At 39.7% G+C, this 24,996-nt stretch overlaps 1 protein-coding gene across 1 annotated transcript in view; it reads right to left on the bottom strand.

Annotated features, from left to right (window-relative positions):
• ALDH1A2 (aldehyde dehydrogenase 1 family member A2) overlaps positions 1-24,996 on the bottom strand; it is a 125,737-nt gene that overhangs the window by 37,245 nt on the left and 63,496 nt on the right. The window contains exons 4-7 of the mRNA XM_027553896.1: positions 24,803-24,932; positions 8,644-8,705; positions 6,521-6,649; positions 6,281-6,394 (exon numbers count right to left, since the gene is read on the bottom strand). Coding sequence (XP_027409697.1) covers positions 6,281-6,394; positions 6,521-6,649; positions 8,644-8,705; positions 24,803-24,932 — 435 coding nt within the window. The remainder of the gene's footprint in view (positions 1-6,280; positions 6,395-6,520; positions 6,650-8,643; positions 8,706-24,802; positions 24,933-24,996) is intronic.

Raw genomic sequence — 24,996 nt, 5'->3', positions numbered from 1 at the left:
GAGCTACCAGGGAAGCCAAAATTTTAAATGACCCTTATATTCAAGAATTATTGGATGCAATACTTTTTACCTGCTGCTTTTATTAAGATTTCAGGATATTCTAAACTTTACTTTCTGTAAGCTAAAAGAAATCACCGTGTTGACATTTCCAGAAAGAATGCTGCCCTTAAAGAAATCAACAACAACCAAACCTCTGGCATGGTCCAAAGAGATATTTCCCCAAATGGTGACTTTTAGAAAAAGTATAGAAGCCAAACACTGTTGGCCTCAAAGAAGGGAAAACAAGACTAGAAATTCAACAATTGTTGGTTTGACAAAAAGAGGAAGCTCTGGTTTGGACCAAATAACAACTCAGTCCTAGTGGAGATTCTAAAATTCTCACTCCTAACCACTGTTGGTCTACTGACAAACCATTGGTCTACTGACAAAATGATAGCGTTCATGAATCAGCATTGGTGAGGCAACATTACGGCTCCCAGAAGTTATCACTTAACCCGTTTGTCTGAAATATATACCCCAAATAAGCCTGTCTGCACTGCTCCTGGACATTTCAAACTGCCTAATGACCATGTGAGGTCTGGAAAAGGATTTCATACAACTTCCTCCATCTCATGAATATAAATATGTTTTAGTTCTGGTCTGTATGTTTTTACACTGGGCTGAAGCCACCTCCTGCAGACAGGCTACTGCCTCTTCTGTGACTAAAGTCCCTTTGAAAAAGATTATCACTACCTGGACAACTCTTTAACTTCATAGTGATCAAGGAACTCATCTTACTAGTCAGTAAGACAACTGTGCACTGTTTGGCCAGTTTCACAAGACTTTGACCATACTTACCACTGTCAACCCTCTAGTTTAGTCAAATGCACTAATGATATTGTTAAGATTCAACAGGAAATTTGTAGAGTCCCTAAAAAACCTTGGCCAAAAGCATCACCACAGCGGTCCTTCTAGATCTTAGATCGATATCTTTTGGAACTCATAAACTCTCACACTTTGAAATAGTCATTGAATGCCCAGTGCACTTGGCTCCTGCCTCTTGACTCACTGGTAAGAAAGATTCTGCAATATTGCAAAGGCCAAATTGCTTCTATTAAAAACAATCATGTATACCTGTGGTGGATTCATTTTGATATTTGGCAAAACTAATACAATTATGTAAAGTTTAAAAATAAAATTAAATTAAAAAAAATAAAAGCAATCATGTTTTGGTATAGCAATCTTTTTACAGTGTGCTCTTGGGAGACAAAGACATTGAGCAGCACACCTTACGCTCTGTGGAGATTCTATCTACTGGAAAAAACTTACAGAAAGACTTCCTTCAACCTTGCTGGAAAGATCCCTCTATCTAGTACTGCTAACCAACCCATGTGTCACTGAACTCCAGGGAACAGACTTTGGATTTATGTGATACAGTGAAAGAAAGCACCAAACTCTGGCTGGGCCTGCACGTCATTGGGGACCTGAAAGTAAAGATTCCCTGGAATTGAAGTAGACGATACCTGATGAGACAGCCTTCCCAAGATAATCTGGACCAGGTCTGTTGGAAACTTGCCTGCCAGACCTTTAATGATGACATGATACTTCAGAAGATCTCAGATGTCTATGATCTTGGTAACACAAGGGTTTTACATAAAAATGACCTAAAAGAGTTCTCCCTCCTACACTTCCTTGTTAGTAGAATATGACCTCAATAGGTTTTCAATCTGCATGCTTTCCCTCTGATGTGAGAAACTACACCAAAGGTCCTTCTTGGCACTGAGAGATAAAATGCTGCTGAAACCAGAAAACTGGACTCCTTACCAGCAATGCTTTCAGAGAAAGGTCTTGATCAAAAGGAGAAAATATAAAAAATTAATGAACACAAACCTCAATCAAAATAGACTTGGGAGATCAGAAAAGGGAGCTCTACCACTTATGACAGTAGCAGAGCCCAACAGAAAAAAGAAAAACTTCTTCTTACCTGGCAAGAGTTCACGCAATGAGAGGAGACTGTCACAAGTTAGGCAACAAAAAGCAACTATACTTCAAACTCTCAATTTCTCCAGTGGACTCTGTTTACTACAGCTCTCCAATTTCCTTTTCCCTTCTTTAAAAGAGTACTCTACTCTCCTTGCTGTGGAAGGATGTGCATGGGGTTTGCCATGGCTGTAGACCCCAAACTGCAATTCTTTGCTGATTCTGAATAAACTCATTTTGGCTGTAGGAATAACTGGCAGTCTATTTCTCAAAAACTGTCACTGAACTTGCCCTCGCACTGTAAACAACTAGAAAAGTACATGAAATTGCCTCCTTTAAATGGAATATCATGCAGTATGGGACTGTGATTCTAGAGATAAAAGAAACAAGGGAATTAAACCATTACAATATTGTAAAGCAATTATCCTCCAATTAAAAATAAAATTTTTTAAAAATTTAAAAAAAAGAAAAGAAACAAGGGAAGACCTTTTGCATCATGGGATGTTAAGACCAAAGTAGAACGTGCTGATCTCACTGAAATGATGAAATAGATTAGAGTTTAGAGAGAATGAGGTGGTTAAAAAGTAAAAGGCTTAGTACCAGAGAGTACTGACAATGCAGTCAAGGAAACTTATGGGGGTCCCATCAGTTCTCGGGCTGTATACCTGTGGTGACTGGTATACTTCACGAGATGGGATAAAGAACAAAGATCACGGAATTTGTATGCTGAATAATCCTCAGAGCTCATACAGGGTTGGGGACGTCTGAGTTTTGACTAACCAGAGTAGAAAGACCTAGTTGAACACTGAGAATATTCACTACAAAATCCAGAAGGATCCCAACTTAGTAATCTTAATATATTTTATTATCTTAGTAAAAGATAAACTAGTCCTTAATGAAGCTTAAAATTAAGTGTCAAAAGGGTCTACCTGTACTGCAAGTGATTTAATTACCTAACAGAAAAAAGTCCAGCACTCTTAAAAGAAAGAAAACAAAATCTACATGGTCCATAATGTAATGGGCCCAATGTTCAGCATCCTTTCAAAAATTAATAGATAGGAAAAGCATACATATTTGAAAAAACATTATATATAGTAGAACAAAGATAAGAATGACTGCTAACTTATAAAAAACAGAGCAAGTCATTAAAAAAAAAAACAGAATGACATCTTTAAAGTGTTGAAGCAAAATAAAACAAAATAAAAACTGTTGAATCAGAATTTTATAGTCACAAAAAATCATAAAAAATGAAAACAAAATAAATATTCAGATAAACAGAAGCTGAGAGAATTTGTCACTAACAGATCCACACTATAAGAAATGCTAAAGAAAGCTCTCTATACAGAAGAAAAATTATATCAGAAAGAAACATAGGCAAAAAAAAAGAGAGAGGGCTAGAAACAGTAAGTATGTGAGTAAATGTAAAATAATTTTGTTTTCTCATGATGGCTCAGATGGTAAAGAATCTGCCTGCAATGCTGGAGATCCAGGTTTGATCCCTGGGTTGGGAAGATACCCTGGAAAAGGGAATGCCTACCCACTCCGATATTCTTGCCTGGAGAATTCCATGGACAGAGGAGCCTGGTGGGCTACAGTCCATGGGGTTGCAAAAAACCAGACACAACTGAGCAACTAACACTTTCACTTTGAAGAGATAGTTGAATTTTTAAAACAAGAAGTGTAGCAATGTACTATGGGCTACATACATACGTTACAGTGAATTCTAGAACAGCTGCAGCATGAAGGATGCAATGAAAAACAGAAGAATTCCGTTGTACTGTTATTACATTACAGTATAACATAATACTTTTAAATAGTAGACTGTGATTAAAACACACATTGTAATTACTAAAGCAACTACTTTAAAAAGAGGCTTAGCTGATAATCCAAAATGAAAGATAAAATGGAGTACTCAATTCATCCGAAATGTGGCAGAAAACGAGGAGAAAGGGGACAAAAAGCAGATGGGACAAGTAGAAAATAAAAGTGAAAATGGGAGATTCAAATCCAATCATATCAATAATTGATTAAATACTGAACAACAAACCCCTCACCAAAAAAACCACCACCACCACCACTAGGCACGGGAGAGTACATATTGTATATTCCATTTATATAAAGGAAGGAAAGAGAGGAAGGAAAATTAACAAAGAGGGTCACTGATTGCCTGGGGCCAATGGTATGAGAAATGTTTTAGGGTATGGAAATATTCTATATCTTAGTTTGGGTGATGGTTATGTGACAGTGTGTATTTGGTACTTAAATGAATGCATTTTATTGTATGTAAATTATACTTCAGTCTTTTTAAAAGTTTAAAAAAACTTTTTGAATGGCAAAACAGAGACTTAAACCCAGGCAACTTGGAAACAAGCACTTATGTTCTTATTGATCCACTATGTCACTTCTTGTCTGGCCTGAAAGATTAGGTCATCCTCTCAACATGACTTTCCAACACATAGTATTGGGACTTTAAAAAAAGTGCTCAGTTTTTAAATTGAAATATCCTTAGAAGAAAAAAAAAATCCCTAGAAATTAATTTATCAAGACAAGCCTAAGATGTAAATGATGACATCAGTGAAGAACACTGTAGGGCAGATAACTGAAGAGCTTTACACCATGTTCCTGGATGAGATGTCAGTCTTCTAGAAAGAACACTCATCTTCAATTTAATACAGACAGGTAATGGGATGCCAATCGAAATTCCAATGAGAGATGTGTGGAGGAAGGTAAGGTACTTGGAAAACCAAACTGAAATTTTATCTGAAAAAATGTACAAGAACAGCCTAAAGGTTTTGAAAAACCATATAGGAGGGTATATTGCCTGCCATACTCCAACACATCTTTTAAAATCTTATAATTAAAGCAATCTGGTACTAGTGAAAATACTGAGGAGTGATGTTACCAAGATGGCAACACAGACTGCTCCAGACTTTGCTTTCCTTCACAAGAAGCGTAAGGAACAATTGTTAAAGGACCCTAGAACACAAGGTTAAGCGGGAAGCACTCCCCTGTACCAGAGACCCATGAGAAGGGTTAAGAAAAGCAGCTACATTGTGACTATACTGCCCTCCCAGAGGCCACTGCAGCATCATGGGGAGACATTTCTCTTGACCCTCTGGCTTCTCCAGTGGGAAAGGAGAACTCAGAACTGTGAGCTGACCTGTGGGAGCCACTACTCTGATCTCACACCATGGGAACTGCAGGGGAATCTGCAGAGCTCAACCACCACAGAAATGAGAGTGCAACAGAGAGAGGGGGAGGGGTTGCAACACACAAATCCTGGCAGACTGAATTCACATCTGCAGTGACCAAGCAATAATCCCAACCAGTGGCTCTGCTCATCTGCAGAACCAAACTAGGGGCACACTCTGACCAGGGAACACAGATGGGTGCAGATCGGCCTGATTCATCTCCTCAAATGAGGACTTCTGCCAGCCCTACGGCCCAGTCTGCCCTGCCCAAACAAGAAGCTGAACCACAGCACCATTCACTGAAGAGTGTCTTCTAGTCGCATCTGACCAGAATGACTGATAACTCCTGAAAGACATGTGGCCCAGTAGTGCTTGAGCCAAGAAGTGGACAGGCAGGCAGAGCCCACTGACCCCAGAGCTAGGTCAGTATAGGACATGCAGTGCTCGCCTGCAGCTGGGTTCAGTTCATACTATATTACCTATGGCTACTTTGTGGTCCAGGGGCAGAGTTAAGTAGCTTCAATAGAGACCATATTGCCAGCAAAGTCCATAACATTTGCTATCTGGCTGTGTTTTGCAGGAAAAAATTGCTGATCTCTACTCTCTCTGACCTTTTAATGCTCATGGTCATAGTTAGCTGCAAATAGCATCTACAGGAGTTGGGGATATAATGATAAGACAAAGCTGGGTTTCCATTTTCATCTTGACCAGAGATTAATTTACATCTCCAGTTCTTAATTTGTGTTTTTGATTCAAGAAAGTGTTCAGAACCCCAGCTTCTGGGATAGACTCTTTTGGGACAGTTTGTTAGTTTGTTTTTGCCTCTGATATATGTTCCTTTTATTTCAAAATATAATATGGTTTTGTTTTTCTGGGACAGGTCTCATACAAATGGAACACACAAGAATCCAGAGATTTGAGACACAAATAGTCAATGTCCACCTTTACTTTGTCACCCATCAGTCTTCTAGCTATGATAAGACCTTGTTAAGGTCTTATCTGCTTGTTAAGACCTTGAGTAGCCACTGCTCTTTGGGTGTTCAGTCCATGGGTAACATTTTCAATTTTCTCTCAAACCCTCTACTCATTTGCAGAACTGTTCTTTAAGCTGTGGTTTCTCAGGCACCTACCTCAGTAGACCCTGTGAACGCAATCTTGTCTATGCCAACGTGAGAAGCTATTGCTGCCCCGGCCGTTGGCCCGTATCCTGGCAAAATATTGATGACTCCTGGTGGAAAGCCAGCCTAACAAAACAGAATTGGAGGAAACGTGGCTTGTGAAAGCTGATGAAGCACATTAAATCGGATATGCTCCAGTAGACCCCAACTGTAAGGAGGGTGGGAGCCACTCCTGAGGTCGGTTTCTCTTACCTCCTTGATGAGGGCTCCCATGTAGAGCGCACTGAGTGGTGTTTGTTCTGCTGGTTTAATAACTACTGTATTGCCACAGCACAGAGCTGGAGCAATTTTCCAAGCAAACATCAGCAGGGGGAAGTTCCACTGAAAGGCAAAAACTCAGGGTTGATAGATGGAAAAATATTCCTCCATTACTTTGTTTTCAAGCTGTGACTTCTCAGATTTCTCAGACTGGTCCTCAACATAAATCTTGTCCCACCACAGAGTATAGATGTTTGGATTTTTTAATTACTTCATTAAGAAGAGAACAGGATTGACCTTGAAAATCTCCCCTATTCTCTCTCTGGTCAGCAAATTACTATTTTCCAGCTACCCACAAAAAGAAATCTTATCGTAAAAAGGGAGTCTTTGTTTTGCTTCAGCTTTTCATTGTTGTCATTTTATATGTTTTTAAAATTAGCTTTTGGTTCCAGTAAGTTCTTGTGTATGAAAACTTTTTCTTGCATTTGTGATTTTTTATACCAGGGTTTCAGGCTGGTATAAAAGCTCTTCAGAGAGGAAGACCTAGAAGTCAGCGTGTATTTCACGGCAGTACCTTTTTCTTTACCTACGTGTATTGTCACAAAACACACAATTACAAAAAATAAAGTACATCTGCTGATGAGGATGCAAAAATCTTAGTTCGTCTCCTGGCCACTGCAAAATAAACTAATGGAGACTAAAAAATATATGTGTGTATCTGAGACTGGGGCCTAAGACGGTTTAAACCAATTTTAAAAAGGATATTAAGCTTGTATTGTTATAAGTGCAGGCATGAGCCTCAGTACTATCAGGTGTCATTGATAATTTCATTAAGAAAGAAAACAGAGACCCTGGTGCCCTGGCTCCAGCCCCTGAGCACAATGTGTTTCTGCCTGAAGCATCTCAGCTGCCATCCTTGAAGGATTCTCACTGGCCCTGGCAAGCTTGCAAAAATATACAAGTGTCGTGCCTTCACCAAACACCCAATTTCTTTCCCCCTTAGTTGTTTATAAACTTGGGAGTACACAGTGATGTTTTAATTCCATCTACAGTATATAAATCTTGGGAGCGCAGTAATTGAGCTGAGCTGGCTGACAAGCGGCTCTTGTCCTGTCAGTGAAAGCTGCAGCTAACTGAGTCTGAGGAAGGCAGGAAAAGCAGGTTTGAGTTCCTGCAATTAAGGTGACAGACCTCAACCCGGCTCTGATCTGAGTGGGATTTCCCTGGGTGGTTTAGGGGCAGAAGAACTTAAACCAAATCTCTCATCTTCTCCTTTCATTCTCGAATAAATTTCACAGTAACCCAGGGTTTGGGGACCTTTAAAATAATTCATTAATATGTCTCCCAAATCTTTGGCTCCCAAAGCTGAAGATTATCTTGAGTTATTCTCCTATATTTTGAGAAAACTTCTTGTCTGTACTTTAAGAATTTAAATTGAGGCTCCCCTGAAATCCTTGCCAGAATGATTAGCTAGACTCTCCTGCTGGAAGACTCGATGATGTTTTGTATAGTGCCAAGGCTATGTATGAGGCAGAGGGGGGAGAAAAAGACAATGTTTAATGTTCCAATCCAAACACTAAGCACTACATCCATTTCCCTGTACAAGACACACAACAGCACGGCATGGTTTCAATTATGACTGTGACGTTAATTGTACTGCTGTGTCTTCTGTAGGGTCTTCTATCTAGATTCTTGTGAAAAGAAACAGTGGGAAAGAATGGGATTAAAAGACCATATCAAACAATATGCCTGGAAAAATGGTGAGTCACAGTTCTAAAAAATAAACAAGCAAATATAACAAAGCATTAATTTTCCATAAGCTGAATGGACATCCATAACTGAAGGCAGGTTATTAATACACTGGGCTTTGCTTTGCTTATTTTAATCATGAGAATTCCATAACTTGAGAATTCAACTCCTGGTAACGAAGCTGAAACCCTATTAACCTGTTCAAATAAGCATTTGCAGGGAGGCTGTTAAAGATATGTCAACAACATGAGCTCAGTTTTTTTCCCCCAGTAATGGAAAACACACATTGCTGAAGTCCATGTTTTATGTATCTTTAAGAGAACTGGTTCAAATGAAAATAAATACGGGGCGTGAGGAGATACACTCACCGGGATGATCTGTCCACACACACCAATGGGTTCATGTCTTGTAAAGGTAAAATAATCTCCATCTGAAAGAAACGAGCACAGTCACTGCCACAGAGTTCAGATGAGAAGAACTGCAGAGGGAGAACACAAGTGGCAGCAAAAAGCAGAAATACAGTTGGAAACACTTTTGGTCATGGTTCCCACTCCACTGTGTGTTAAAGCGAGTAGAAGCTATCACTTGGCAAAGGGTTTCTCCACAGCCGGTTCCCAGACACCCAAACAGAGTACTGGTAGAGGGCCCTGAAGGCAAAATAAAGGATGAGTTTATCACACCAGATGCTGTCCTGGGGGTGGGCAGTGGGGAAGGGACAGAGCGGGGAGTGGCTGGAAACTGGAAAATATTAAATATTATATTAACTATCAAAATGATACTTATATATGGAATAGTTACTTGAGTTAAAAACTGAGGTTCCTCAAAATTTTAAATAGCTTTCTGAAAATATTAAAAAAAAAAAAAGAAACTAAGTAAAATGCTATTGGGTAAATTTAAAATGCCAGGCAACTGGAAAAGGCAAGATTTAAAAGTAAGATCTGTTTTATAACTCAGTCTAGGTGTCCAAATGCACTTCTGGGCACTGGGGGAACCCAGGCATGTCAAGGCCTATTTCAAGAAGGCAAGAGTCCACTTCAAAGAAGATTTCATCAACAACCCAAAGCCTCCACCTTCAAACCAGCCATGAAAATGAGGATGATTTAATGACCTTGTTTTCCCTATAGGAGCAAGCGGCAGTTGGAACAAATACCCAGGAAATCCAAACCAAATTCTTCTTTAGGAAAGTACCATTATGTTTATCTGAATTATTTTAAGTGGCTAAAGGAAAAAACCAAAGAACGCCTGTTTTTAGCATAAAGCTTTTCATTTTTGGTATTGAGTCTTCCCCGCACCCCACCCCCATTAATTGTCAACTCTTTGGCCACTTCACTGACACTTGTTTTCTCTCTCAAAAGACGTTCACTGGGGAAAGTGGAGACCCTCTGTTAATACTCAGGAAGAGCGTTACTATTAGAGATGTGGACAAAAGTGGGGACAGGAGGAGATGTTAATTCTTCCCAGAATTAACAGCTATCTGTTGCTGGCACATCTTTTCAAAGAACTTTCCCCCCGACATACATTAGCATCCTTTTATCCTCTTTTTCAAAAGAATACAAATGGGACTATATTATACACAGGCTTCTACACTTTGGTTTTTCCCACTTTTTTCATATAAATCTAACACACTTTTTAAGCTGCTGAATGTTTTGCCACTGGCTCAATAAATAATGGCACTGCTGTAAACTGTCCTGAGGGACTAAAGAGACCGCTTTCAGTGCAAGCTATTACAAATAATGCTGTAACACTATTTTATATATCTCTGCATATTGGTGAAATTTCACAGTCAGAATGTACATGCATTTCACATTTTGATAAATAGTGCCAAATCACCCTTCAGAAAAATTATTCAGTTTATAATTCCAACATGTTTTTTTCCTCCCTATCCTTTAACACTGGGGTTTTTCAAACATTTAAATTTTGGTCAACCTGAAAGAAAATGACAACTTGTTTTGATTTGTGCTTGATGATATATGGATTGAATATGTTTTCATGTTTAATAGCCATTAAAATTTTTTTCTTCAGGTTTATATCCTCTCCCATTTTTCTACCGGTTTATTCTTCTTTTTCCGTCATTTAGAGAACTCTGTATATATTAAGCACATTAGGCCTTTGTCATGTGTATACGCAAAGTTTTCCCCTTTGTCTGCTACTTGTCTCCTAATTTTGTTTGATGTATATACTTTAAATTAAAGACTTTAGGAAGTAGGTAAACTCAGTAACTGTAGGAAAGAAATTATTTTAGAATGTATCTCCACTAAAACAACAAAAAAGAGCCCAAATATGGAAACCATCCACAGGAGGACAATAATAAGTCTAAGTAATATTTAAAAAATCAAGTTAACTATCTCAGCTTTGTATGCAGACAATTCAAGAATTTTCATAGATATCTTTATTTCCAATAGTGCCAGTTACCACCTTTCTTCAATTTATAAATCTCTGAAAAAGTTTTTTTTCCTATTAATACTTTTCACATTTTTTCCTTTAGAAGATATAAATGTTTGTTTCTTCTCCCTGGGAAGATTTTTCATGGGGAGAAAAAAAAATGATCAAGAGGCTAAAGAGTATCATTTGCAAGGAAATTCTCCCCAAATAAATGCTATAATATGGGTAAGGTGATGGATTCAAGTATTAATCACAGACTATAGAAAGAGAGTGTAATGTCAATATGGAGTGCAAAGGGCTAAGAAAAAAACTGGAAGATGAACTGAAGAGCAACACAGGTGTTTATTTTAGCAGCACTAGAATGGTTCAGAAGAATTCACAGGGCACTTGCACAAGCACAGCATGGTAATTCATAAAGCATTGCCCCTCTCTCCATTCTAAATGCTGAAGAATTTAGTTGTACTACGTATATAATTCTGAAAGTTATTGAAGAAACTAAAGAGAAGAAAAAAAAAATGTAGGGCAATCTTTAAAAGCTGACCTCAAAAGGAAATGAACTTAACTCCATAACTATATCCAAAGGAAAACTGAGTTATGCGGAATAAGAACTTTCCTGGATAAATGTTCACAGAATCAAAATTTAGCTAAAGCAGGCACAAGGAAAGAAACTGAAGATTCTTCTAAGTTCCTCTAAACAGTAAATAAATAAAGGGTATTTTGGTGCTTGAGCTCTTCCCAAAAGAGCACTGAATGAGAGAGATAAGGGTCCCAGACCTTTGAGTTCAGTCTGTATTCTAGGATGGTTGGTGGAAGAGGATTCTGAACACCCTTAGTCTGAGCAGGATACCTGGCACATAAGAACCATACCTCCTACATGTAACCCCTGACCAGGGCTGGAGGCATGCCAGAGGTCCCACACAACTAGTATGACACAGCTCTGACTCTCACCAGCTTCTAGACCAGGGTTCCCCAAAGGCCAATCACGTAAGAGCCACCTTCCTGAAATCCAAAACAGAGGGGATATGCATACGTATAGCTGGTTCACTTTGCTGTACAGCAGAAACTAATAAAACATTGTAAAAATACTACATTCCAATACAAATTTTCAAATTGCAAAAAAAGAGCCATCTTAATTTTTACTATATCCAAGTATCACCTACCCTACTACTTTTAATATCTTAAATTAACTCATCTTTTAATGTAAAGTTTAAAAATAAAATAAAATTTTAAAAAAACATTAAAAAATTAAAAAAAATAAATAAATAAAAGCTATTTGATAGCCTCACCTTCAGGAAAATCTAAGAAATAAAAGATTTCATGAGCTAGCAATATTTTCTTCTAATATTCTTCAAGCCTAGTAATTAAAATAAACATGGATTCAGTTCAGTTCAGTTACTCAGTCATCTCCGATTCTCTGCGACCCCATGGACTGCAGCTCACCAGGCCTCCCTGTCCATCACCAACTCCCAAAGTTTACCCAAACTCATGTCCATTGAGTCAGTGATGCCATCCAACCATTTCATCCTCTGTCGTCCCCTTCTCCTCCTGCCTTCAATCTTTCCAGGCACCAGGGTCTTTTCAAATAAGTCAGTTCTTCGCATCAGGTGGCCAAAGTAGTGGAGTTTCAGCTTCAACATCAGTCCTTCCAATGAACACTCAGGACTGATCATCTTTAGGATGGACTGGTTTGATCTCCTTGCAGTCCAAGGGACTCTCAGGAGTCTTCTCCAACACCACAGTTCAAAAATATCAATTCTTTGGCACTTAGCTTTCTTTATAGTCCAACTCTCACATCCATACGTGACTACTGGAAAAACCATAGCCTTGACTAGACGGACCTTTGTTGGCAAAGTAATGTCTCTGCTTTTGAATATGCTGTCTAGGTCGGTCCTTCCAAGGAGTAAGAGTCTTTTAATTTCATGGCTTCAGTCACCATCTGCAGTGATTTTGGAGCCCAGAAAAATAAAGTCAGCCACTGTTTCTACTGCTTCTCCATCTATTTGCCATGAAGTGATGGGACTGGATGCCATGATCTTAGTTTTCTGAATGTTGAGTGTTAGGCCAACTTTTTCACTCTCCTCTTTGACTTTCATCAAGAGGCTCTTTAGTTCTTCTTCACTTTCTGCCATAAAGGTGATGTCATCTGCATATCTGAGGTTATTGATGTATCTGCCCGCAACCTTGAGTCCAACTGGGCTTCATCCAGTCCAGCGTTTCTCATGATGTATTCTGCATATAAATTAAATAAGCAGGGTGACAATATACAGCTTTGACGTACTTATTTTCCTATTTGGAACTAGTCTGTTGTTCCATGTCCAGTTCTAACTCTTGCTTCCTACCTGCACACAGATTTCTCAAGAGGCAAGTCAGGTGGTCTGGTATTCCCATCTCTTTCAGAATTTTCCACAGTTTATTGTGATCCACACAAAGGCTTTGGCATAGTCAATAAAGCAGAAATAGATGTTTCCTGTAACTCTCTTGCTTTTTCAATGATCCAGTGGATGTTGGCAATTTGATCTCTGGTTCCTCTACCTTTTCTAAAACCAGCTTGAACATCTGGAAATTCACGGTTCATGTATTGCTGAAAACTGGCTTGGAGAATTTTGAGCATTACTTTGCTAGGGTGTAAGATGAGTACAATTGTGCAGTAGTTTGGGCATTCTTTGGCATTGCCTTTCTTAGGGATTGGAATGAAAACTGACCTTTTCCAGTCCTGTGGCCACTGCTGAGTTTTCCAAATTTGCTAGCATATTAAGTGCAGCACTTTCACAGCATCATCTTTCAGGATTTGAACTAGCTCAACTGGAATTCCATCACCTCCACTAACTTTGTTCGTAGTGATGCTTCCTAAGGCCCACTTGGCTTCACATTCCACATTCCTGGCTCTAGGTGAGTGATCACACCATCATGATTATCTGGGTCATGAAGATCTTTTTTGTATAGTTCTTCAGTGTATTCTTGCTACCTCTTCTTAATATTTTCTGCTTCTGTTATGTCCATACCATTTCTATCCTTTATTGAGCCCATCTTTGCATGAAATGTTCCCTCAGAATCTCTAATTTTCTTGATGAGATCTCTAGTCTTTCCCATTCTATTGTTTTCTTCTATTTCTTTTTTTTTATTTTTTAACTTTACAATATTGTATTGGTTTTGCCATATATCAACATGAACCTGCCACAGGTATACACGTGTTCCCCATCCTGAACCCTCCTCCCTCCTCCCTCTCCGTACCATCCCTCTGGGTCGTCCCAGTGCACCAGCCCCAAGCATCCAGTATCGTGCATTGAACCTGAACTGGTGGCTCGTTTCATATATGATATACATGTTTCAATGCCATTCTCCCAAATCATCCCACCCTCTCCCTCTCCCAAAGAGTCCAAAAGAGTCCAAAAGACTGTTCTATACATCAGTGTCTCTTTTGCTGTCTCGTATACAGGGTTATTGTTACCATCTTTCTAAATTCCATATATATGCGTTAGTATACTGTATTGGTGTTTTTCTTTCTGTCTTACTTCACTCTGTATAATAGGCTCCAGTTTCATCCACCTCATTAGAACTGATTCAAATGTATTCTTTTTAATGGCTGGGGGCAGGAGGAGAAGGGGACGACAGAGGATGAGACGGCTGGATGGCATCACTGACTCAATGGACGTGAGTCTCAGTGAACTCCAGGAGGTGGTGATGGACAGGGAGGCCTGGCGTGCTGCAATTCATGGGGTCGCAAAGAGTCGGACATGACTGAGCGACTGATCTGATCTGATCTAATACAGGAATATATCTACCTAAAGAAACTAAGGATCTATATATAGAAAACTATAAAACACTGGTGAAAGAAATCAAAGAGGACACTAATAGATGGAGAAATATACCATGTTCATGGATCGGAAGAATCAATATAGTGAAAATGAGTATACTACCCAAAGCAATCTATAGATTCAATGCAATCCCTATCAAGCTACCAACAGTATTCTTCACAGAGCTAGAACAAATAATTTCACAATTTGTATGGAAATACAAAAAACCTCGAATAGCCAAAGCAATCTTGAGAAAGAAGAATGGAACTGGAGGAATCAACCTGCCTGACTTCAGGCTCTACTACAAAGCCACAGTCATCAAGACACTATGGTACTGGCACAAAGACAGAAATATAGATCAATGGAACGAAATAGAAAGCCCAGAGATAAATCCACACACCTATGGACACCTTATCTTTGACAAAGGAGGCAAGACTATAGAATGGATTAAAGACAATCTCTTTAACAAGTGGTGCTGGGAAAACTGGTCAACCACTTGTAAAAGAATGAAACTAGAACACTTTCTAATACCATAAACAAAAATAAACTCAAAATGGATGAAAGATCTAAACCTAAGACCAGAAACTATAAAACTAGAGGAGAACATAGGCAAAACACTCTCTGACATACATCACAGCAGGATCCTCTATGACCCACCTCCCAGAACATTGGAAATAAAAGCAAAAATAAACAAATGGGACCTAATTAAACTTAAAAGCTTCTGCACAACAAAGGAAACTATAAGCAAGGTGAAAAGACAGTCTCCTATTTCTTTGCATTGATCATTTAGGAAGGCTTTCTTATCTCTCCTTGCTATTCTCTGGAACTCTGCATGCAGATGGGTATATCTTTCCTTTTCTTCTTTGCCTTTCTTTCACCTCTCTTTTCTCAGCTACCTGTAAGACCTCCCGAGACAACCATTTTGCCTTTTGCATTTATTATATTAAATACAGTTCCATGTGCTATACAGTAGGTCCTTGCTGTTTATTTGTTTTATATATAGTATTCTACATCTGTTAATCCAAAATCCCAAATTTATCCCTCCCTTACCTTCTCACTTTAGTAACTGTAAGTTTGTTTTCCATGTCTGTGAGTCTATCCTGTAAATAAGTTCATTTTTATCATCTTTTGAAGATTCCACATATTAATGATACCATATGATAATTATCCTTGTCTAACTTAATACTCTTAGTATGATAATTTCTAGGTCCATCCATGTTAGTGCAAATGACATTATTTCATTCTTTATATGGCTGAATAATAATACTCCATTATGTGTATACATACACACACACATTCACACACACACATATCTTCTTTATCCACTCATCCATCAAGGGATATTTAGGTTGTTTCCATGTCTTGGCTATTGTAAATAGTGCTGCTATGAACACTGGGTGCATGATTTTTGAGTTAAGAGTTTTCTCCAGATATATGCCCAGGAGTGGACTTGCTGGATCATATGACAACTCTATTTTTAGTTTTTTGTGGAACCTCCATACTGTTCTCATCTGGTTGCACCAATTTATTTTCCCACCAATAGTGTAGGAGGGTTCCCTTTTCTCTACACTCTCTCCAGGATTTACTGTTTATAGACTTTTTGATGATAGCCAGTCTGACCAGGGTGAGGTGATACCTCATTGTGGTTCTGATTTTCATCGTGCCACATAATATGCCACACTGTGCTTCTCAAATTTCAATGTGTACACAAAGCATCTGGAGTTATTAAAATGCAGATTCTGAACCTGTAAATCTAGGGTGGAACCCAAGAGTCTGCATTTCTATGAGCTCTCAGGTTACACCAATGCTTCTGATCCACGGACCACACTCCAAGTACCCGGGTTCAGAGGAACCAAGTGGATAAAGGGAAGTCCCCAGGTATTGTGATGATCTACAGTTGTTGACTTCATTTCTATTTACTTTTGGCCTCTCTGATAACTACTAATTTGCCTGAAAGGAATCTGAAGTGTAGAAGAATCTAAGCAATGTTTTTAACACTTTTAAATTACAATAATAAAAACAAAAACATATATAACTTTTACAAAATATTTTCATATTCTTGCCTCATTTCATGCTCAAAACAATGTATGGAAAAATTAAGGCAAGTATTATTATTTGAAATTTACAAGTAGTGAAAATATGCCACAGAGAGGTTAAGTCTAAAGTAGTATCACTGGTTAAGTTGTGGCTCCTGAACTTGAAACTGGGTGATCAGACTTCAAGTTCACTTCCCTTAGAAACATACCAAAGGCTCTTCTGTGAATAAGGTTTGGATTTGGGTGGATATCACAAACCACAGAATCAGAATGTAATGTCAAGGAATGCAGATGGGGGAAAAAAGGGTGAAGATGATTCTTCAAGGATGTGGTGTGTGGAGAGAGAACTCACATAGACTCCTGTATCTCAAGCTATAAAGGGAATGCTACAGAGCACAGGCTTCCTCTCGGGTTGGGGAGTCTAAGGCTGAGTGCCTCTCTGCATCTGGGAGAAGTGGACTCCAGTGGGTGGCAGTGTTACTTCTCCCTCCTTCTCTTCTGTACCTAAGACGAAGTATGAGTACTCCTCTCTGCCTAGAATAAAAATCACAGCCCATTTCCCATCTTTCATGTTAATATGTTCAGTCACTCAGTCGTGTCTGACTCTTTGTGACTCCATGGACCATAGCCCGCTAGGTTTCTCTATCCATGGCATTTCCCAGGCAAGAATACTGGAGAGGGTTGCCATTTCCTCCTTGAGGAGATCTTTCGAACCCAGAGATAGAACCCACATCTCCTGTATTGGCAGGCAGATTTTTTTTTTTTTTAACCACTGAGCCACCCGGGAAGCCCAAAGTGAAAGGGTTAGTTGCTCAGTCATGTCCTCATTGACATGAACTATATAGCCTCATGGACTATAGCCTGTCAAACTCCTCTGTCCATGGAATTCTCCAGGCAAGAATATTGGAGTATATAGCCATTCCCTTCTCCAGGGAATCTTCTTGACCCAGGATTAGAACCTGGGTCTCCTGCTTTGCAGGCAGATTCTTTACCATCTGAAACACCTTTAGTCTTTTTGCTGTAACACTATTTAAATACAGTAAGATGATTAAAAAGATTGTTCCCATCATTTCTCTAGCTTTGCACTATAAAGCACATCAGCTTGACAGAGGAAAAATTCTCCATCCAAACTCAGATACTCCACTTTAGGCTACAATCATCTTAGGTCTTCTTACAAAATATAAGGCATTACAGATGGAGCTCAGACTCAGAAAGAATGGACTGCGTTTGATGAAAATAACAAATAAATGTTTTGAATACCATATTCCAAGCCAGGAAGTTAGCACACAACCGTGGTGGAGAAAACTAAAAAAGAGATGAGACACCAAGATGGAAATACTAAATCTCATGTTTAGAACTTTTTAGCTCTTAGCCTCTTTTCCATTTCATTCAAGAAAGTAAAAACTACTGTTCTTAGAAGGAGTTTAAGACACACCCAGAGACAACATTTCTGATGTGTTTTTACACATCAGTGTTATATACCTTGATGAAGAATTACAATTAAAAGCTTTATCATGAATTTAGTTGAACTATGGATCAAATTTTACCGAGCATGTATAGATTAGGCCATTTTTTAGTTTACAGTTAAACTAAGAAGAGTCTTTGTCCCTAGAGATGAGTAACAGAAAAACTTCTTCCGTATCTGTGAATGTTAAGCCACTGTTCTGTGTTATTTAATGGACATGAGTTTGAGCGAGCTCTGGGAGTTGGATAGACAGGGAAGCCTGGCATGCTGCAGACCATGGGGTCACCAAGAGTCAGACATGACGAAGTGACTGAACTGACTGACAGCAAATTACACAGGAAAGATAGAAATTACTTAATTAGAACAACTATGTGGATTATTCCTTCAGGATAAATATTACTCCTTAAAGCAGATTTTACAGCTGCTTAAAAAAAATTAACAAAATTATTATTCTCATAAGAATATTGGGCATTGAAACACTCTATACATAAACTAGAATATGATTAGGTAATATGTATGGTAAATAAAATCAGAAGAATCTGAAATGTGCCAGAAATTGAGGAGAAATTTATTAAATATGGACCTCAAGAAGTGGCTCCCAACTACAATACTAAGAGCATTTCAAGAACTGCTACAAAAAAAAAAAAAGAACTGCTACAACTTTTATATACCTGCTAACTCTAAAAATGAGTTTATTTAATAGCATCAAAATCCGTTAAATAATTCAACAAATGGATGGCCATCTTCCAATCTCTAATTTGTGTAGGAATTACCTTTCAAGGAACTAGCAATGACCTTTTGGTGACCTCAGTAATGAACAATTAGACCAACTACACTGAACTAGTTCATTATGTCCTCTAGCAGATTCCTATGTATTCTGAGACTGAGCAGATCTCACTGGACATTTCACAGCTGTAATGATAAACTCCATAGATACCTATACAGACACTGGAGATTCTACAATAATATACAGTGAAGATGACACTATTTCCCCCAGGTGTCAAGTGGTAGCATCTCAGAAGTTTAACCACATGCTCCTGAGTCAATTATGAACATATCTTAGCTCTACCACTACACATTATATGATCTTGGGGAAAAAGCGACTTTACTTCTCTGGACCTTAGTTTCTTTGAAAAATGAGGAGGATGGCCTTAGGGATCCCTGAGTTTTCTTCAACCTGCCTCTCAAAGAGGTTACATGTGAAGCAGACTCCATGATCTGTCACCACCAATTCAAGTAACTCTACCTGCTTTGGGTTTCCCTGATAGCTCAGCTGGTAAAGAATCTGCCTGAAATGCAGGAGACACTGGGTCGGGAAGATCCACTAGAGAAGGTATAGGCTACCCACTCCAGTATTCTTGGGCTTCCCCTGTGCCTCAGCTGGTAAAGAATCTGTCTGCAACTGGAGACCTGGGTTCAATCTCTGGGCTGGGAAGATCCCCTGGAGAAGGGAAAGGCTACCCACTCCAGTATTCTGGCCTGGAGAATTCCATGGGGTCACAAAGAGTCAAACACTTTGTTTCTTTCTATCTGTATACTGGGTTCTGCTTAGGTGAGTAGAGCAAACAGCTCCTCATTCTCATTGATTGAACAAGATCTCACCATATGAGTTCTCCGTTGACAACATTAAATCAGATTGAGCTGTTGAAGGCAGAACCTTAGGATTCAAGACAATTTCTGCACATTTTTAGCCTATCCTTTAATTTAACAGGTAAAACTGAAAGGAGGTGAACTGGATAAATAATTACAGATGGCCTGTGTAGCTTTTTAACCTTTTGATATCCTAATGTATCATAAACTCATTTTTATGTCAGAATTTAGCTAAAGTATGAACTAAATTTTCTCTGCTTACATATCACAAAACAACACTGTTACAGAGAAAAATCATAAGTAATGTAAACCAAAACCTCGACTTCTCCCTCAGTGAACTAAAGATAATCTTTGTTCCTTCCTCCAGCACTAAGATTTTGTGGCCATGGGAGGAGCAGAGAATTTTGGCACAGGTTAAAAATGATCAAAATGGAGATAAAACTACTTCCCCTGGAGGGCTGCTATGAGATTAGAGATACTATAATAGGCACTAGGAAAGTGTACAATAAATCATAATAATGATTATTATTTATCATCATAATTAGCAGATGTTATAGCAGAAGGGTCAAAGCATAGGATTTATGGTCAGAAAGAATGGTTCCATTGAGTACCATGGCCAGAAATTATAGATAATATTGTAAAGACAAGAACATTAAGACCATTGTGAGTCAAACTAATACTGCATGATTCTGTGAAAACATCCAACTGTGGGCCTTGGTTGGGATGTAACAGAAAGGGATGAGGGAGTCTCTTAGTTCAGAGGGCGAAATGGCTGTCCAGTGGAGGCTCAGCAGTGGTCATGCTGTAACCCTTTTCTCCTCCTCCCAGATATTCTAGAGGGAGGCTGCCCTTCCGGGGGAGGAGGGAAAAGTACTTACTTGCTCTTTGCAACTGATTATCCACTATGTCATCAAAATCTCTTTCTAAAACCAATTTTGATCAAGACACTTATTTACTTAAAATAATTCAGTGACTCACCATTACTGTGGGAAAAAACTTGTAGCAGCTTCCCCAGGCCCAGGGCCCCACTGTCTGCTAAAACTGGCCACACTAGCACACATCAGTCTGCTCCCTCTATGCTCTGCAGACTGCTAGCACTGCTGGTGGTCGCCCTGGCTACATCTTCACATACCAGCCCTTGCACAGGTATCAACTGTGTATCTCACTTCCTTCTCCAGGAAGCCTTAATGCTGAGTGATATGCCTTTCCTACAGAGTACCCACTGAACTTTGTATGTCCATATGTGAACAAGCCACTCTATATTGCACTCGGCTGTCTACCTGCTTGTTTCCCTTACTATTCTATGGGCATCTTACTTGTTTACCTTTGTAACCCCAGTGTTTAACACAGGTGGTTAAAAAATCTGTTGAATGAACGTATGAATGAGGGGATGCCTGAGAGACTGAGGCTGACGCATGGTAGAAGAGGTAAAGGAAGAGCCCGTCCCATTATGAGGCAGAGTGCCCAGCCTTCCTAAATGGGAAGGAGTCCAAGAGACAACAGCATAATTCTTCCCACTCTTTCTGGGTCTTATCCTTCAGTGTCAGGGATACTAAGTTGGATGAACCATGGAGTATGATTCAATGTAACAAAGCAGTCATATATTTAAAAAAAAAAACTTTCAGATATATTTTTACGACTGCTTTCTACCCTTGTATTTCCTCTAGGAACAATGGTTAATGTTAATCTAAAAATCTGCAGAGGATTCAAGACTTCACCAGGTTGACTGGCCTCTTCCTTTTCCCACTCCACTGATAGGTCTCTACCAGAGGGTCTACAATGGCTTACCCAGAGAGAGACCTGGGTTTGAATCTCAGGCCTGCCACTTACTCACATGTGACCTTGTTCAAGACACTAAACTCTTGCTGTCTCATTTTCTTACCTGCAAAATGTGTACAATACCTTTTAAAAACTGACTTGTTTCATAGGATCACACAGAATCTCACAGATCCTACATGCAAAAGACCTTTTACATGCTCAAACATAAAATACATTATTTCTTTACACTTATCATTTCAAACAAAATTAGGCTGTTTCACAGGAAAATGTGACTCAGCAGTAAAGAATCTGCCTGCAATGCAGGAGCCACAGGAGACCTGGGTTCAATCCCTGGGTTGGGAAGATTCCTTGGAGGAGGAAATGACAACCCACTCCAGTACTCTTGCCTGGAGAATCCCATGGACAGAGAAGCCTAGCAGGCTACAGTCCACAGGATCATGAAGAGTTGGACATGACTGAAGAGATTTGGCACATGGAAACGTATATAACACAATAAAGACAGAGATTTCATTGAAAAAAGCCAAGAACACAGAGACAAAAATCAAGCTGATACTAAATTATAAAGTTACACATGACAATAAAGCACAGATGGACTGACTGAACAAATGTGAGAATAAGTAAATGAACAATAATGACCCTCCCTTTCCCTGGTCTTCTACTATGACCCCCTGGTTTAGCCAACCAGAGGCCCTAAGCATTGAACTAGTCAAAGGGGTTGTGAGATGAACACTCAGTAGCCTATAGGCATGCCAAAATGTATCCAAAACTGGAACAGAAAGGAAAGTGGCCAACTTCATGTCTGTCTTCATCCTTCCTTCACCTGCCTGAGGCACCACAGTGAAATATCTTATGTCCCAGACCCACAGCTTCTCAGGACCTCTGCCTAACAACCTGAATCCCTGGAGAGTTCTTCATCCTAGTATCCCTCTAAATGCACGTTAGGGGAAATCAGGGAAACAAAAATTACTTAGCATTTTACAGAATTCCTCCTCTTTTTTCCTTCACAGGCTGGACACCAGTTTATGAGTAAAGGTGGGAGAGACTACTGTGAATGCCTTTTCTAAGCCCTGTACTTCTAACTCAGAATCTCTAAAGAGCATCAGATGAAAACAGTGAGGCTTATAAACCAACTACCTCTATTGCCAGATAAAATTATAGTACAGTATCAAATATGATCAAAAATTCCAACAAATCTTTATCTAATCAATCAAGGACTTCTCTCCTAAGGAGGCAAAAGAAAATCAAGACATTGTTAGGCCAAGTAGGTATTTATGTATACATATAGCCTTCGATCTCTGTATATCATTTGAAAAGATGTTGAAATATCCGAAACATTAAAATGGCAGTTGGGGTGGGATGCAAAAAACTGGAGCCTTTGATCCTGATAATTTCCTTTCTGCATTGAAACAGCACAGGTCAGCCTGAAAAGGCTGACGCATGTCCTGTCCTTGACAAGGGTTTTAATTCCCAGGCCCTCCCTTCCCTCCAGGAAGCCTTAATGCTGAGTGATATGCCTTTCCTACAGAGTACCCACTGAATTTTGTATGTCCATATGTGAACAAGCCACTCTATATCGCACTCGGCTGTCTACCTGCTTGTTTTCCTTACTATTCTATGGGCATCACATACCAAACTGTGACTCTGTCTCACTTAGGCCATTCTTCAACCCTACATATCCTACAAAGAACAGTGGTCCATAATATCTGAGAGCCAGGACTAAACTAAGATTCTGGCATTCCTTTATCTTCTCCATCCTTCTGAGTCTGAACTTGGGAAATTTCTGAATGGCAGGGAAGAGTCTCTATAACCAGAAAGCCATTTTCTAAAACCAGCATTCCACATGTCACCATCATTCATGGAGATAATTTTAAAATAGTCCTTTGAAGTCTTGTCTCTCTTCTTTGTCACTGTGACTCCTCACTACTTGAGGCAGAGAACCAGCAGCACAGGCATCGCCTGGCAGCTGGTTAGGAACACAGATTCTCAGACCCCATCCTAGACCTGCACTTGAAGACGATTCCAGGTAATACATATGCACATTCAGGTTTGAGAGGCACTGCTCTAAGCCAGCTACCCTATCAGCCATCGGTTTCCTTTTCTGGGAAACCAATCCTCTTCCATTGAGGAAGGCCCACACTGGCACTCGAAGGTCCCCAGCATCACTCTCTACTCTCCCCAATGTGCACACAGAAAGCTGGCTCTTCTCCAAAGAACACAGGTAGAGCACCTGGCACACTGCTTAGCCCATCCAGGAGCCACTCAAACACACGTATTTTCTTTCTGTATACCTATTCACCACTGCCAATATCCTCATCTCTCTTCCAGTTGGCCCTTTTCCTGTCACAATCTTTCTCCCTCCCAGTTTCTAAAACAGATTCTCTAGTGAAGTGATTCGCCAGGCTCTAACGCCAAAGTTTTGGCCCTGCAGTTTATTTACTGGGTGAATCAGGAAGACAATTTAACATTTCTAGGCCTCAGTTTTTCCCTCTGGTAATAACAGTGTCTACCCCTCGGGGCTGCTGTGAAAGCACTTTATTTCATATCACTGCAGCACAGTACTCACGCTTGGCTTCCCAGGTGGCACTGGTGGTGAAGCCTGACGATGCAGGAGATGTAAGAGGTGCAGGTTCGATCCCTGCGTCAGAAAGATCCCCTGGAGAAGGAAACGGCAACCCCCTCCAGTATTCTTGCCTGGAGGATCCCTATGGACAGAGAAGCCTGGCGGGCTTGTGTTCATGCTCAGACCGAGACCTTTCCACTGACTTAGTTTGGATGCCTTCCCACTGCTTTAAGGGCCACAGCACTGACAGGCCAAGCCACATGGCTTAGCACCTAATTGCAACTCTCCTGTAGAGATCTTTGTTTTGTCTTACTGGTTTTGTCTCCAAAACTGGATCTTAAAAGACAATGTGTCAGGATGGTGGTTGTTTTTACAGATGGTAAAAGTAGTTCATGGTCTTTATAGGAAATACAGAAAATATAGAGAAATATGAAAAAGAAATAATAAACAATCTATAATCTCACCACTCAGAGAAAACAACTGTTAACATTTTAGAGGATTTCCTTCTAAACAAGAAAATCTTAGGTTTCAGGAGACCAAGGGCCAAGTCTTAATCTTCTCAGAGTTTTCCCTGGCTTTCCCACACCCAATGCTTGTCCCGCCCCCAGCACCTAAGCTAGCACAGTGCAAGGAACTCTGCAGCAGACACACGCTTGTTCCTTAGCTGACTGACGTACTGATGTGGCTTTCTCTGCACCTATGTATGGACTGGCTACATACTGAAATAGGGATACTGTCAGAAGCAGTGACAAAATCTGTTTTGTTCTTTGTTCAGTTCAAGCTGCTGCAAAAGTGTGCTCAGATCTGTACTCCACGTGACTGCTGTCTGTGTTTGGTGACTGCTGTCTGTGTTTGGTGGTGACAGTGTGTTTCTGCTGAGGTCTCATGTTTCCCTTTTCAACGTACTCAGGTCTCACATACCTACAGGAATGGTCATCCCGTGAATTTTATCAGCCCAGCCTGCATAATACCGAAGGGTTTTGATGACTCCTTGCAAATCGACATAAAATGCTTGCAGGAACGGTTTGCCACCATTGAGGGATTCCATGGTCTGTGGGAAAAGAAACAGAGAGAACTTCCCAGTGATACACTAAGTGATTGCTGGAGCAAACAAA

The sequence above is a fragment of the Bos indicus x Bos taurus genome, chromosome 10 (genome assembly GCF_003369695.1).
Source record: "Bos indicus x Bos taurus breed Angus x Brahman F1 hybrid chromosome 10, Bos_hybrid_MaternalHap_v2.0, whole genome shotgun sequence".
Taxonomy (NCBI): domain Eukaryota; kingdom Metazoa; phylum Chordata; class Mammalia; order Artiodactyla; family Bovidae; genus Bos; species Bos indicus x Bos taurus.
Note: the sequence above shows the minus strand (reverse complement) of the source record. Positions and strands in the feature narration are given on the sequence as shown.